At 41.8% G+C, this 16,491-nt stretch overlaps 1 protein-coding gene across 2 annotated transcripts in view; it reads right to left on the bottom strand.

Moving 5' to 3' along the window:
- The window catches only part of PDGFRB (platelet derived growth factor receptor beta), an 84,667-nt gene that overhangs the window by 16,981 nt on the left and 51,195 nt on the right, over nucleotides 1-16,491 (bottom strand). For both annotated transcript variants that reach the window (XM_063292207.1, XM_063292206.1), the window contains 8 exons: nucleotides 15,465-15,607; nucleotides 12,249-12,423; nucleotides 11,590-11,782; nucleotides 10,953-11,068; nucleotides 6,756-6,882; nucleotides 1,914-2,119; nucleotides 1,293-1,387; nucleotides 384-516 (listed from right to left, as the gene is read on the bottom strand). In XM_063292207.1, the coding sequence (XP_063148277.1) occupies nucleotides 384-516; nucleotides 1,293-1,387; nucleotides 1,914-2,119; nucleotides 6,756-6,882; nucleotides 10,953-11,068; nucleotides 11,590-11,782; nucleotides 12,249-12,423; nucleotides 15,465-15,607 (1,188 nt within the window). The remainder of the gene's footprint in view (nucleotides 1-383; nucleotides 517-1,292; nucleotides 1,388-1,913; nucleotides 2,120-6,755; nucleotides 6,883-10,952; nucleotides 11,069-11,589; nucleotides 11,783-12,248; nucleotides 12,424-15,464; nucleotides 15,608-16,491) is intronic.

Raw genomic sequence — 16,491 nt, 5'->3', positions numbered from 1 at the left:
TAGTTACGCCTGACACTCATCTTTCAGCATCGCTTACAAAGGCTCTGAAAGGAATTCTGGAAATCAAGGGATGAGACTTCATAGTCTAAGAGCTATCTAGTGAAAAACAAGACTCAGACCAGGAATTCTGAATGCAGTCTTCCCCAACATGGTACAGATGAACTGGATTACAACTCTTATCCTCCAAACCAGCATGGAGAAGAGTGAGTAAGAAGGCTTCATCATGGACTAATGCTTTCTATTCCCCATAGAATTTCATTAGAAAAAGTAATTTCAATCGCGAGAACGCTGTATCTGACTATTCAATGGGCAACAGTGGCATTTAGTGGCATCTGGCCTTTATGTACTAAACCTCTGTCTTAGCCTGTTCCTCCTCTTCTCACCTAGAACAAGCCTGTCCCTTGGGACCTCCCAGCTGGAATCATAAGGCAGTTGCATAGGGTCCACATAGATATATTCATGTCCATCAGAGCTGACTGACTCAATCACCTTCCAGCGAATTTCGTATCGAGGCTTCTGGTAGAAGGAAACAAAAAGGTTAGAAGATGCAACGCACTGCAAGAGGAGGCTAACTCTGGAGACCCCTCCTTGTGCAGTCTGCACACCCAAACCTGTGGTCTGTCCCTTCATATACAGGCCTTTCTTCAAAGAAGGGCGCTGCCTTCCTTAAGAGAACTAAACCAGTTCAAGTGGTGCATGACAATATCAGAACAGTCATGGATACAGAAATCAGTGGACCTTGAATAAGGAAAGCAACCTGTGACTTATCCCACCCATTCACTGGGTCTCCAAAACAGCCATTTAAAAGCAGCTCCACTAGCTTTGTTAGCTTGCATGATATAAAAATAAAATTCTTCTGCAAACTTGGAAAATGTTCATTCTTTTAAAAAAAACAACGTTCTCATGTTGATAATAGTTACACATTTAAAAAGTTGACACACTGTCACTGAGAAAATGGGAAATATAATTTCAAAATATGAAAAAATAACACTAATACTATCTCCTACAGTCCTGCTACTTGTTCTACATTATGGGGAATTTTCCAAGTAATCCCTGATTGGTATTTCAGGTTATGCTCAGAGCCTCTGCGTGGTAGACTTGCAGTTCAATAATAGCTGAAGTTCAGCAAAACAGCTATCATTCCTGGAACTATCATTCCCATGGCTTCAGGAGTTTATGGTTCTATCTTTGTTTAGCCAATCATTTTCTGAAATTCAGCATAATTAGCTCAAAAGCTGGGAACGTGGATCTTAGTTGTCTGAGACACAGAAGGGCTGAAAGCAGATTCTTACTTTTCGCCACAAGAAAATGAGGATCACCAGGAAAAGAACCATGAGCACCACAAAGGCCACGATTACTGAAATAATGATCAGTTTAAAAGATAGATCTGAAACAAGAAGCAGAAACAGAATCATTAAGTTTACATATACATTTATGGCCAGTGGGACTCCAATATACTTATTTAGATACTTAAGCCATTTTTCACCTGGAAGATTATAAAGAGACTTAAAATAACAACATCACCATACTCCTCTTTGGTTTGTCCATGCTAATTACCCACAATTCCATGCTTTTTGATAGATAATGTAAATTTTTACCTGTTGTCTCTTTCCCTGCTTTTGCCTCTTTTTGCCAGTTAAATGTTTTGACATTTGCTGAAGTTTAATAAATAGCATTAGGCCATATTTTTGCTAGCTGAGCTGAGTGGCATGTGTGTTTGCTGTGATCTGGATAGAAGGATTGACTGTGAGGGTGCTGGGTGAAAACTAACCTGGAGAAAACCCACAGTTATCATAGGCATACAGCACAGCTTGGGGACACAAACCACTTCTGCCATGCCAGTGCAATAACACTGTTGCATACGTACAGTACATGTGTACCAAAACCTGTAAGACAGATATTGCGGTACTCACTGTATGGGACTAAGGTGATCTGCTGGGAATCTGTACCCAAGAGATTTTGAGTGGCACATCGGATAAAGATGGGCTCATCTACTCTGTGAAAGTGCAGCTTGCTTGTCACAATATAAAGTTTCAGGTCATCCCTGTATGTGAAATTTGTTTGCAGATTCATTTCTTCTGAAGTATTCCCCAGGATCTTGGTGGTTTCCCCAGCACACCTGTTTTAGAAAGCAATGAAAGGGAGTTTGAGCAGCATCTCCATCATAATGAGTAATATGTCACATCTATACTGCAGCATCTTCTTATGCCTGTACATCTAGAGGTTAGTCCCACTGAATTAAGTAATGTTTTCTCAGTAGTAGGTACTGTATGTTCAGCAACTCCAAGCTTAGCTTTGCAAGCTGTCCTACTATGGAGTGAATTATTCAACCCAGAGTAGGACATACAAACATCTTGCTACAACTAGAAAGGCCTGTAGTCTGGTCAGTGTTGGACAGGAGACCACTTGGGAACTCTTTGGATATCCCCTTGGTATCCATGATGGAAGAAAGACAGAATAAAACTGTAATAAAAAGAAAACTTTTAGATGTGTCCATTCTTGGAATACACTGCTCTGGTCACTATATTTCAAAAAGTATACTGAAGAGTAATAAAATGTACAGAAAGGGGCAACCAAAATATTTAAGAGCTCAGGAATTCCCTATGAAGAAAGGTCATAATGACTGAGACCTTTCAGCTTAGAAATAAGGCATGGAAGCATGGACATAAAGCAGGGTTAGTGACAGAGCATCTGTTGGCATGTCAAATGGTAAAATAGCAGCAGCTATTATTCTTATTGTTATTACTTTACAATTCTCTCAGAGTAATTACAAAGAAGCATAATGGCCGATAAGAGCTGCTGTCGAACCACCCCCCACCCCCCGCAGAGGCCTTTTGCTTTCCCTCCTGGTAGCCTTTTTAATTTAATTTAATTTAATTTAATTCATTTATTTTATTTTTATCCCACCTTTATTATTCCATCTGACGACTAAGTGCCTGCGTGCTGGACTGTGGGTTTCCCACTTTGAACTGAGGACTGCCCTCTTCCTCTCAGTGAAAGCCAGAGGAGAAATTGGTTGGGGTGAATGCGAAGGGGACCCTCTTTCAGCTGGTGGGAGCAGCAAGGGATGGGTCCTGTGAATGCTAGGGTGTGTAAGTGTGTATGTGAGTGTTTGACAGCAGCTGAATGGGAAGGGAGCCCTCTTTCAGCTGGTGGGAGCAGCAGGGGAGAGGTGCCTGTGAATGCTAATATGTGTGAGTGTGTTGTAGGGAGGTGGGGAGGTGGTTGCTGGGTACCCTGATGGCACTGAGAGCTGGTGAAGCCAAACTACCTTGGGGTGCCTGGCTTTCCCTCCTAGGGATGGCTGGTGAGGAAAGTGGGAGGTTTCCGGTCTTGGGATTTGAGGGGCCTGGATATGGGGATGGGGCTGCCGTTGGGGGGATGGGGGTGAGCCAAGGTATTATGGTGCTGACGGGCATGGGGAGATACGGTGGGAGACAAGGAGTGGGCTGTTTTGGGGGAAGGTGGGACTATTGTTTTATACTGGTCTTGCGTTCCAGCTCCTCGGTCTCAGCCGTGGTACCCCGTCAGCAGACCTTCAGAGGCCCTGGCTTTCAGCTGTTGTTTTTGAATGCCAGTTGGTCTGTAATAAGGCTTCCCTCATTAGTGATTTAATTGATGAGAAGGCCAACCTGGCATGTATCACCAAGACCTGGCTGGGTCCAGAAGAGGGGTAGACCTTTCAGAGATATGCCCAGTTGGTTTCAGGTGAGGCATCAGCCAAGATCATCACACCTCACAGGAGATGTGGTGATTATCATCTGGGAATCCCTTACAGCCTTTAGGGGTCTTGCACCACAGGTTATCAGATGTGAGACCCTGTTCATTAAGTTGAGCTCTAGGGAGCAGTTGGGATTGCTGCTGTTGTACCAGCCTCCCTGCTGCACAGCAACCTCCCTGCCTGAGCTCCTTGACTCCATTTCTCAGCTGACAGTGGAGTTCCCCAGATTTATGGTTTTGGGGGACTTCAATCTGCTTTCTCTGGAGTGGGGTCTCAGGCAGCTCAGGAGTTCATGGCCACCATGATGGCCATGGGCCTATCCCAGGTCATCCAGAGCCCAGCATGGGTCAGTGGTCATTCACCAGATCCTGTCGGAGCAGTGGCTATATGAGCTGAAATTGGGGGAGCTTTTGGTGTCCTGGTTTTCATGGTCAGATCACGCCCTGATTACCATGGGATTCTCTAGCACCATTATCCACTGCAGGGAGGCTGGATCCATTAGATTGGTCCACCCTGGTGACTAATGGACTCAAATGGGTTCCAGAGGGAGCTGGGGGTTGTTCCTGCTGGTCTGCTGCATGGGCCATCTGAAGCCTTGATTGCCGCTTGGAATAAGGGGACAGCTGAGGTTTTGGACTGGGTTGCACCCTTAGTGCAACCCAGTCCAAAACCTATCCCCTTTTGGGGATCCTGGCACTCCTCATGGTTTATGGAGGAGCTGAGGGAGATGAAGCGAGAGAAGAGATGTCTCAAGTGTTGCTGGCACTCAATGAGGGATGAACTCGACTAAACATGGGTTAGAGCCACTATGAATGCCTACCTAGTGGTGGTAAGCACTTCACCTTTATTGCATCCACAGATAGACATCCCACGGTCCTGTGTCGGGTGACACAAGCCCTCCTAGGTAAGGGGGGCTCGGAGAACCTCTTACAGGGGTGTGCGGAGAAATTTGCTGAGCATCTGTCAGACAAAGTTGTTTGGATTTGTTCTCAGATGCTGGCCTTGTGCAGGTCTGGTGGAGATGCCTAGGGAAGAGTCTTGGCTTGTTATCTGGGAATGGTTTGAACCAAGGAAGTGGACAGGTTCCTTAGGGCTGTGAGCTCAGCCATCTGCTCTTCAGATCCATGCCCCTCCTGGCTGGTTAAAGTGGCCTGGGGGTGTCATGTGAGTGGGTTCTAGTGGTGGCTAATTCTTCCTTGAGTGAGGGTTGTTGTTGTTTTTTAGATTTTTATCCTGCATTTTTTTTTTCATACACAGCTCAAGGAGGCAAACATACCTAACACTCCTTTCTTCTCCTATTTTCCCCTCAACAATACTTTTGGATGATCTCTGGCAAGGGCAGGATGGAGGTTGTGCATCCATCCTTACCCTACTTGACCTCTTGGCAGCTTTTGATACCATTGATCATGGCAGCCTTCTGGATTGGCTCAGAGCTTGGGGGTGGGTGGCATGATGCCATGCTGGTTCGCCTCCTTTCATCATCAGTATGTTGATGATACCCAATTATACATCTCTGCTGTGAGGGTCTGGATGGGGAACAACACGTTTCAGCTGAACCCTGGCAAGACTGAGTGGCTTTGGGTTTTGGGGCCTTCCAGTTCTAGGACTATGCCATCTTTGACACTGGATGGGGTGGCACTGCCTCAGACAGACCCGGTGCACAATCTGGGGGTCCTCCTGGACTCATGACTCCTGCTTGAACAGTAGGTGGCAGTTGTGGCTAGGAGGGCTTTTGCACAGCTTCGTGTTATGTGCCAGTTGCACCCATTCCTGGATCAGGGGGCTCCGCTCACTGTCACTCATGCCCTGGTCACCTCCCGACTAGACTTCTGTAATGCCCTCTACATGGGGCTGCTCTTGAAGAGTATCCGGAAGATTCAGCTGGTGCAAAATGCAGTGGTGTAGACAGTTATGTGTGCCCCTAGAATGGCATGTTACACCTCTGCTCTGCAAGCTGCGTTGGTTGCCAGTTTGCTTCTGGGTTGAATTCAAGGTGCTGGATTTACTTTTAAGGCCCTTCGTGGCATGGGGCCGGGTTATCTGAGGGACCTCCTCTCCCTGATTCTATCTGCCCATCCAACCAGATCTGGTGGACAAGGCATACTGCAGGTTCCCTCTGTCAGGGAAGTACACTTGGGGATCCTAGGGGACCTGAGAGATCTTGCGATGGCTCCCTTACTGCGGCTAACATCATCCTCTCCTGCTTTTGTGTTTTTTTATAGTTTTTAATAATGCATGTTTTTAATGTATTTATTGGGTTTTTAATTAAGTGTTGTATGCTGCCCAGAGTCACTTTTCTGTGAGATGGGCAGCTATACAAATTTGATAATAAAATAAAAATAATTTTGGCCAAAAACAGCCACTGTGAGTCCACAGGGATGCTCAGCATATTCAGGGAATGTTTGTGGAAGTAAAAGTCTCCTCTTCATCCTCATCCTTCAGAAATGTGTGGGATAACAGAACCTTCCCAAAACAGGGTTGAGCCTTCTCAGTAACCATGGAAAGTTGGTGGTCAACTGGAAAAATGAAAAGGGAGGAGGAATGGAGGAAACCTGCTGGAGTTGGGTATACTCAGGGGGTTGTAGTGCTAGGCAGCAATACCCCTCCAAAAGGGCTGAGACATTTTATTTATTTATTTAATTTCTTTCCCGCCTTTATTATTTTCATAAATAACTCAGGGCAGCAAACGTACCTAATACTCCTTCATCCTCCTATTTTCCCCACAACAGCAACCTTGTGAGGTGAGTTGGGCTGAGTGGGAGTGACTGGCCCAAAGTCACCCAGTCGGCTTTCATGCCTCAGGCAGGACTAGAACTCTCAGTCTCCTGGTTTCTAGCCCTTTGCCTTAACCGCTAGACCACTGTGTGATTCAAACCATGCTCTAACAAGTAGCATGATCTGCAGGGAACCCTGTGTGATTATGAAAAGACTGATCTGCAGGGAATCACATGGCAAGTTCTTTCCTGCTGTCCTCCCCACTCAGGGCTCTAAGTGCAAAAGGACTCAATACATTTGGTGCAAATGTTCTCCTTACCATTTGTCATCATTACAGCTATACCAGGTAACCTCTGGTTGAGGCATTCCTTCTGTGGTACAGATCACTGTTTGCTCCCCATTTGTTTTGTTGCTGCTGTCTCTCAGATCAGTCACTTTAGCTGGGACTGGTTATATTGGAGAAAAGAATATGAGATAACAAATAATTGGTGGTAGGGGTACACAGCTTTCACAAAGGAAGGCTTCCTGAAAGATTAGCAGTACAAAGGGTACTTTCTGAATCAGAAAATTGTGTTTGAGTTCACTATTTTAATCAACTTATTTCTGATATTCCATTTATCCTGTATTTTATTTCTAGAATGTTTAAACTATCTGAGTGCTTTTAGTTTCATGTTTATAAACCTCTGGAATTAAGTTTATTAGGAAATCCCCTAAAGTTCTGGCGACATACACAGTAAGCAGATATTGAACAACGCTACTACTTGGAAGATTGCTAATAAATGATGCATTATAGTTATGAGGCTGTGAGCAAACTAATGATTGCTTTAAACCACAGAAAACATGGCAACATTAATACCTAAAAGTCAGGCTTGCTAATCAATGATATGCACACAGTGTTCCTGCACAGAGGAAATAATACATGCATAGCAATGGGAGAAAATTTCCACCATTCTACACAAAAAAATGGCAGACTGAAGGTGCCATAAGATCTTCATTGATGCTGGATATATGCAGTGGTTCAGATCAGTGAAGATCTTATGGCACCTTCAGTCTGCCATTTTTTTGTGAATGTGTGATTTTGAATAAACAGCAATTGGCTGAACCATAAACCATGCTTTTTGAGTAATGATTGGGTTTACACAACATGCTAAGCCATAATGTAGCTTTTAGGCTTCAGCTTAGCATGTTGTATGAATCTAGCCAGAGCCTTTTAGTCAAATGTGAATAGACTGTATTCACAATCACTCAGTTCCTGGTCTAAGAAGTACAATAATTGTTAAACTGTGGGAAAGACAGAAAAAAAAGTCCCTTAATTAAATCCCTTAATTAATTAAGCTACCATAGATAAACCAAGGGTCTCCAGTTCATGTTGACAAAGAGCACTTAACTGTTTAAAGTAGCTTTATCCTAATATACAATTAAGTGTCAGGATGGTAGCCACAGCCTCACAGCTGGAGCCTGGCCACTTTTTACAAGTGTTGCACATGTGGCTCACATAAAAAAGGGTGGGGTTTCAATTGCACTGTTGTGACTGCCAACTTGACTTTTTAAAATATTCCTCCCCACCTCACTCCCCACAGATGCCCCTGCATGAAAATTCCTATGTAGCCTTGCCCTGTTGAGTTTCTGACTAGTTCTGCTGAGTTTGAGCCAGGGAGCCTGACAGGGACACATGGCAAAGGAGGGTCTGGAGTAACAACCACACAGCTCACTTGGAAGGAAGCATTGAGAACGTTCCACTCCTTAATGGGATGATTTCAAGACCCACTAGAAAACTGATGGCTCTATGAAAGCAAGAAGCTTTTTGCTAGAGAGGCATAAGGGAGCCATTGAGAACGGTGTTGAATGAAAATTGCATTAGTAGATAAAATGGCCCATTTATTTATTTATTAGCCACCATTCTTCCCCACCCGACCACAAAGAACGATGACACCCTGAGCAGTGTACAACAATAAAAACAATACAAAAGGAATATTCAAACAAAAAAGCAATAAAAATACACAATGGCCCATAAATATATCTTAGTCATCATAAACTTGCTTATAAAAATGGGTTTTGGCATCTTCTTAAGTGCTGAAAGAGAGCAGGCCAGGCAAACCTCTGGGGATAGAATGTCTGCAATTTGGAGGCTACTCAAGAGAAAGCTGAAATACTTTGGCCACATAATGAGAAGACAGGACACCCTGGAGAAGATGCTGATGCTGGGGAGAGTGGAGGGCAAAAGGAAGAGGGGCCGACCCAGGGCAAGGTGGATGGATGATATTCTAGAGGTGATGGACCCGTCCCTGGGGGAGCCGGGGGTGTTGACGACCGACAGGAAGCTCTGGCGTGGGCTGGTCCATGAAGTCACGAAGAGTCGGAAGCGACTGAACAAATCAACAACAACAAGAGAAGGCTTTCTAATTCATGCCCCGTTTACTTCCTGCCATGATGGTATTTGAAGCAGGCCCTCTCTCTATATTTCTCCAATAGCTAATTACATTTCTGGCAGTGTACCTTTTGGCTAAAAGGGGGAAATTGTGCAGTCCTAAATTCTTATCCCTCATATCCCATTATATGGATTTTGTAATTTTCTGTCTACCTTGCCTTTGAAGCCAACTCTAGAGCTTCCTATTTAGGCTGCAAACATCCAAAGAACCACTAGATGGAAGCAAGGCTTTTATTGAACAGCAGGAGAGAAGAGAATACATTCTGAAAGCAAGATAGATGAATGGGGCCTCTCAATCTCCTTGTTTTAATAGGACTCCCCTCAGCTTTTGAAAGCCGCATGAACAAAGTGTACCAGGGACACCCTATTGCCACTCCATGCTACAGTTCAGCTGTATCTGACAAAGGAGGAATGTGCGGACATTCACAGCTTGCTTCATTTTCCAAACTGCCCTCCTCTTTCCCAGGTCCTGAAAAGACCACAACAAAAGAGGACAGTCAGTTTCTCTTATTCTCCAGATGGCATCTGCCAGAAATAGGATTATGTCCTCAATTAATCAGTGACCCCACACATGTCTACAGAATTCTTCACTCTGCCATTTTTGAAAATAACGAGTAGACTGCCCTTGGACTATCTCTTCGACATTGACAAATGATAGCCAATAGTATAGTTCTGGACAGATGTTTTAGGCAGGAGTGTGGCTAGCCCAGCAAACCACAAGAGGTTTCTCTCCCCCGTTATCATCCTTGCTCAAGAGGAAACATGTTCTCTTTGGATAGCAGGGAGACAGTCTGTGCTGAAATTGTCTCCGAAAAGAAGTTAAAGAGCCTTTTTTCTCTTTGCAAAAAAATCCCATGACATTTTGCGTTCCCTAGAAGTGTGATGAGTGTCCATTTGATATAGTGGTTAAAAGTGCTGGATTAGAAATCTGGAGACTGGGTGTTCTAGTCCTGCTTTAGGTACAAAGCCGGCTGGGTGACTTTAGGCCAGTCACTCTCTCTCAGCCCTAGGAAGCAGGCAAGGGAAAATGTTGCCAAGAATTAAACACGTAAAAAATGTTGCCCTGAAGTCACCAGAAGTCAGGTTGACTCAACAGACTTTAACAATAACATCAGTAGTCTGATGGAGAATGGGAATCACAGCTAATTTTGATAGCCCTTATTTTATCCCTAACATGTATACGTGCATAAATAAACCTTGTATCACTAGTGTCTAGTGACCTCTTTTTAAGGAAAACAAACCCTAGATAATCATCCCTGATCAACACTGAACATCTTCCTTTGTAAGAAGATAAGTTAGCCTGAAAAAAGGCAGCGAATGAAAGAAGGAAAAAGGCCTTTAGTATTCTGAAAAGAATATCTTGAGAAGGGATCCTAGAACTTGGGGTGCTTCAGATAACACTGATTACAAGAGGAAATACTTGGTGTAATGGATAAATAATGGATCAGTTTGGTACCATGAGATCTATGATACCAACTCACTTACTTTTTTTTTTAATCCATTCAATTGTGTCTGATTCTTGGAGACTGCCTGGACAAGTCCCTGCAGTTTTCTTGGCAAGGTTTTTAAGGAGTGGTTTGCCCTTGCCTCCTTCCTAGGGCTGAGAGAGAGTGACTGGCCCAAGGTCATCCATCTGGCTTTGTGCTGAAGGCAGGACTAGAACTCATGGTCTCCCAGTTTCTAACCTGATGCCTTAAGCACTACACCAAACTGGCTTTTACATTACATAGCTTTTGATTATACAGTACTAATTAATAGGGAATAGGCCTATCAATATTTCTATTAGCTCTTATGGTGAAGGTTGTTCATGGCTGGCCTTTGTTTGTTGGGTCTTCTGGTGCCAGACACATTGGTAAATAATGCTAAACTAAAGCTTGGCATGTCATGTATATATACTCTGGATGTTTTCACAGGGCTTTTAATAAAATGCAAAGCAGATCTGGTTTTGAAGTTTATGTATTCTTGGTACATATAAGCGAAAACTAGTTGCCCTGTCCTGAATATTTAAGTTACTGCTATCTAAAAGTATTTGAATTAAGACAGAGATACATTTAATGAAAGATAATCTTTGCAAGGGGGTGTGCTCACCATTAATCTGCAAATAAAAGGACAGCTCTTTTAAGTCATCTTCATGAAATGCTCGAACAGTGTATAAACCTCCCTCACTTTGTTTCACCCTTACAAGTGTCAGGGTAGTTTGATACCTGGAAGAAAAAGAATCTTGCAACAGTTAAGATATTGGAGCTTATATGGAAGCACAAATTAAGTTACTTTCAAGGGGGAAGTTTTGCACTCAGAGAGAGAAACTCATTCATTTCCGTTAAGCTAGAATGAATTACTCCGGCAATACTCTGATAATCTACAATTTGCCACCATGCATTAAATGAGGGCTAAACTAAATGATACATAGTGTGCCATCCTGCTCCAGTTTCTAATTTACTAAATGTAAGCCCCTGGAGGCTTGATTTGTATTGGACCAATGAGTATGGGGCGGGGGGGGGGATACAAAAATATTTCCCTCATCTTTGCATCATCATCATCACCATCATCATCACCATCATCATCTTTTTCCATGTAGGTGCAAAGTTTTTAAAAAACCAATTAGTGATAAAGGATTTTTCTTAACACAAGGAGGATGAGTACCTGTACATGATGTATATGTCAATTAAAAATAATAAATGGCTTGATGCTGCAGGTACAAAAATGTTGAGGTGGTACAGTTTACCTGGTTTCTGACAAATTCCTGCTGTTGATAGCAAATTCACTGTTGCTCTCAGAAGTCAGGGGCTTGTTATTCTGAAACCAGAGGATGGTTGGACTTGGATAGGCTTCAATCTGCACCAGAAAGGTGTGACTTTTGTGCAGTTCTGCAAACACAGTCTCATTCAGAACAGTGTGGAAAGTCACGAAGCCGTGCTCTAGGTCAGAAAGGGTGAATTGAAAAGTCACAGATGGACCTACATTACCATCTTTTGTTTCACACTGTGAGTTAATGATGAGGATAGTAAACTGGCTCCCTGTTTTAGCACTAATTGTCACATTTTGACTATTTTAATAAGCAGCATAAAGCCATGTGTTTTAAATAAGGAACCTCAACTTGAACTTGAACCTTAACATTACTATCCCAGCAGAGATGCATTGGACTTTTTGTTTATAGTCTTGTAGCAAATGTATTTCTTGATCAAACAAAGCAAAATGATATTGGTAAACTGATCTATGCATTTTATTATTTCTCAATTAGAATGAATTGAAAAGGGATCCCACACCCCCAGTTTTGCCTATGAAAATCAGTGTTATGTACTACTGAAATGCAGAAAACCATAAGTTCTTTCAGGAAGATTTGGTGTCAGGCTGGTGACAAGTAAAAGATTTCACCCAACATACCGATCACTGTGATAGAGATACTTAGTTCTTCTTTTTGTCCATGATACGTGTCAATGGCCTCGCATACATATAGCCCTTGATCATTCAAGCTTGCATTGTGAATGGTTAGGATGGAACTAGTATAATGTTTAACTCCTGGAACAATCCGTGTCAGAGGTTTTACCTCCTTGCCCATCTGCAAAAGACAGTAAAGATAATGCAGTGGAAGTAATTCTTAGTACTAGTCCATTCAGAGTCTCCAAAGCTCAAATAACAAGAAACATAACCATATGCCATTCTCAAATTATTAGGTTTAGGTTTAGAAATAGTTCTAGCTTTCATGTAGGGGAATATATTTTCTTTACTATGTGTATGACAATTGCTCCTCTGTTGTTAGTATAGTATCTGATTGCCACATAGTAAAAAAACACGTATGACACATAAGACTTCAGAAGAAAACACGACGACAGCAAACCTGAAATATATATGATAAAGTCACAGAATGCTTTCCCTTTCCTCAAGCAGCAGGATGCTTATTCTCTTTTGTAGGACACTTCTCTGATGAGGATATCTGATAGTAATAAAAATATAAACCTGCTGCTCTGCATGATAAATTGCATAGCTTTCTCAGCTTCCATGTTATATTTTTAAACACAAACCTGAACTGCAGCAGAATGTCTCTGATGATATTACAAAGTAGTATTCCAATCTCAATTACAGGAGAAGTGAAGGAAAAGTGTTCTAAATTGCAAGAGACTAGATGTGAAAGAGCTGAACTAAATACCAATAAGGTGCTACTGATTCCTGGAACTGAGCTTCAGGTTTTGGGAGATATGTCTGTTCTGGATAGAGTGACAAGGAGGCTCTTTTATCAGCATTTGCTGATGAACCAGGTGCATTCCTACCTGAAGGAGAAAGACCTGGTTTTGGTGAGTCATGTGATAATCTCAAGGTTGGAGAATTGTAAAGCTGTTTTTAAGGCAGTGCTTGAAAGTGGTTCAGAATCTGTTGCTGGTCAGAATGCAGAGCATGGGTTGTCCACAATGATCCCCCTGTTGAAATAGCTTCACTTCTTGATGGCTGTCTTCTGAGGCCAATTCAAAATGTTCACAATGGTATATAAAGTGTTACATAGACCAAGCTACTTATGGGAGGGACTATTCCTGTAGAGTTCACCAACATTTTAGGTGAATAATGGGGCATAAATACAATTAACACCAACACTTGATTTGGCTTTTCCTGTGGTGGGGCCAATATTAATGGATTTGCTGGACTTGAAGAAAGCCTGTTTCCTATTAATTAGGAATGGGTTGAAACATACTTACTCCCATACTAGGGAACACTTTGCTTGCTTTTTTGTGAAGCAGTAAATATTATATTGTTCTGACAAGTTTTAATATGATGGTTGATGTTGGTTATTTCTGATAAGGACTATTTTTTTCCACATTTGTTGGTTTTATTTCTTGTAATACCATTATCTGCTTTGAGTCTTTAGAAGTAGGAAAGAAACAGTTATATAAGTAAGTAAGTAGGTAAGTAAGTAAATAAATATTTTAGGGGTTTACTGCTATGTGTTTAGCATTTATATTTCTTCTTCTTCAGGATGGTTTTATTATTGTTTTTATCATATTGTGTAAGCTGTCCAGAGCTGTTAAAGTGGTGGGTGGCAATACCTAATTCTGGGTCTATTAAAGCAAGAATGTGTAACTCAACCACAAAAAAGTGCATTCTGCAAGCAATTGCTCGGCGGCTGATGAGTTTACTAGTTTGCCCACTGATGTGTGGTGAGTTCATTGGTGGAAGGGAAAAAAATCCTTCCTCTTGCTGAACCTTTTCAAGGTCACTGGTTTGCAACAGAGAGCCAGCAATATATAACAAAGCTTTACTTCTCCCACTGATCCTGCTCAATCGTGCTAAGGGAGTGAGCATGATTATGTATCTCTCGTTATATGCATGGGAGGGGAGTATCAAGCCAGTCAGTCTGATGAAAGCAGAGCTGTGACATGGTGACACAAGCTCTGCCCCTTTTATACATGTGTTGGGATATGTCCAAAAGGGGAAGAACTTGTAGTGCAACAGTGTGATGCTGCTGCTTTTGTCATTTTTAAAAAAAGCAGCCAGAGCTAGAGACGCCCATGGGCATGAATGTGTGCTTCAGTGGTATGCCTGTATTAGTGGTATGAATTTATGCACATAAATCCCCTGGCCTATTACTGAATATGGATATCATAGTTGCAGTTACTGAAAGAAAAATTATAAGGACCAGTGATGTTCAACATCTGTGAAAGCCATTACTTCAGAGTAATAGCAGTTGGAGTGGGAAAAATTACCATAACTAGAACACAGGATTCAACAATGAAATCCAATCATCTGTTTGGGGCAACTCCTATTTATTTACTAAACTAGGTAAAAGTAATCTATTTTATACAGTAACCACAGAGTAAGAGGTAAACTTATAATTGTACCTTATAACTGCTTTTATGAAAGTCAGAAGCTACTTCTTTATATTTTTTTCTTTGTTTTCTCTCTTTCCTTTCCTTTTTTCCTATCTTGCACTTTTAGCTTTCTCTTTGATTTCTTTTTCTTCCTTTATATTAGTCTGTATTAGTTTTTTTCTTTTTAAAACTCTTCAATAAAATTATATATAAGTATATGTATATGCATATGTATGACTATATAAAAAGCATAAAGTGAATGCACCCTGGCAGTTGATATACAACAGAATTCTTAAGAACGTGTAGCACTCGAGACAATGGCACGAATACAATTAACATACAGTTGCATTTATTATACGAAGAGCTGCCACGAGGCAGCCCAAAGGGCTTTAGAACCAGGGAGAGAGGAGTTGCACTCTTTTGCCTCATTCACATGAAATGATAAAACCATAATTGTTGATTTTGACTTGGTATCATGTGTGTGTGACATTACAACATAACTACAAAAGGGTGGAGCTTGCAGTGTGACTTTACGATGCACATTTTGTCATTTTGGCTTCACTGTGGTTAGGAAAGAATACCTGCAGTTGTTCCTGTAACGATTAAGAAAAGAAATGTCTTTGTTTTGCTCTGTAGGCCAAACTATTAATTGCCATTGTACAGTAATGTCTCCATATACTTCTATAGAGGAGAAGTCTCACAGTCTATTTATTTCCTAAGACTAGATGAGGAGACACAAACACACTCACGTGTGTACAGTATGTGTGTGTGCACATACAAATATCCACATCCACTTGCTTACCTTCTGTCCAGGATAACTCCAGGTGTAATTGATCAATTCAATACCTCTTACTGCACATGTCACAGTGATATTTTCGCCTTGTTTCAAAAGAGTTTGCACCGCACTGATAGAAATGTTGATTAAGGAGGTAGGAGAAGAAGAAACTGTAGAAGAACAAAACTAGTGAATAGGGAAGAAAGGTAGCTCACAGCAACTTATAGGGAAAAATAGTTGCTGCAAGTTCATTCTATATGCAGCTATCTCAGAGTGAGAAAACTGTTCTTTGTTAGTTTCACTACATGGACAATTTGAAAACTTCAATATTAATAAACCATAAGATGTTAAGAGCCTAAAGTGAAGTCCTTGGTGCTCTCTGAGCTTGGTTGTTTGCTTGCAGATGTTTCATTACCCAACTAGGTTAACATTATCAGGCTGATGATGTTACCTAGTTGGGTAACGAAACGTCTGCAAGCAAACAACCAAGCTCAGAGAGCACCAAGGACTCCACAGTTCAAGCCTGAGCTACAGATATTCTGTTAGAGCCTGAAGTCTTAAAATCCTGTTTAGAACAGGGAAAAGCCCTTTGCCTGGCATTGAACTTAACCACAATGGAGATGTCGAGTAAGCTTCCTAATGAAGACTGTGGCATAGCACTGGCATATCAACAAGGCCACCTGACATGACCATTCCCTTAACTTCAGATAAGAGGCAGTCAGAAGAATAAATTCAAGTTAAAATAATCAGACAAACGCCCTATATGCAAAGCAGGTTAAATATTACATAGGTATTATCAGCTTCCTATCAGATGTATCAGCCCAGCTCAAGTGCCAAAGAGTGGCCCTTCACTTTGGCAAGGAAATGACGTAGCTTCCTCTGCAACCTATTCACTTCTCAGTCATTAATGAATATGTTCCCACTGAAAACAGAAGTAAATTTTTGTATTTTAGTGTAGGAAGACTTTTCAAATTAAAGATGGATTTCTTTGCAAAGAAATGCAAAATAAATTGCTCAAGGTTTTTAGTGGAGCAGATGTACAAGTTCTGTCAGT

Source organism: Candoia aspera, chromosome 2 (genome assembly GCF_035149785.1).
Source record: "Candoia aspera isolate rCanAsp1 chromosome 2, rCanAsp1.hap2, whole genome shotgun sequence".
NCBI classification, from domain to species: domain Eukaryota; kingdom Metazoa; phylum Chordata; class Lepidosauria; order Squamata; family Boidae; genus Candoia; species Candoia aspera.
The sequence above is the reverse complement of the archived record's forward strand: the minus strand, read 5'-3'. Positions and strand labels throughout refer to the sequence as shown.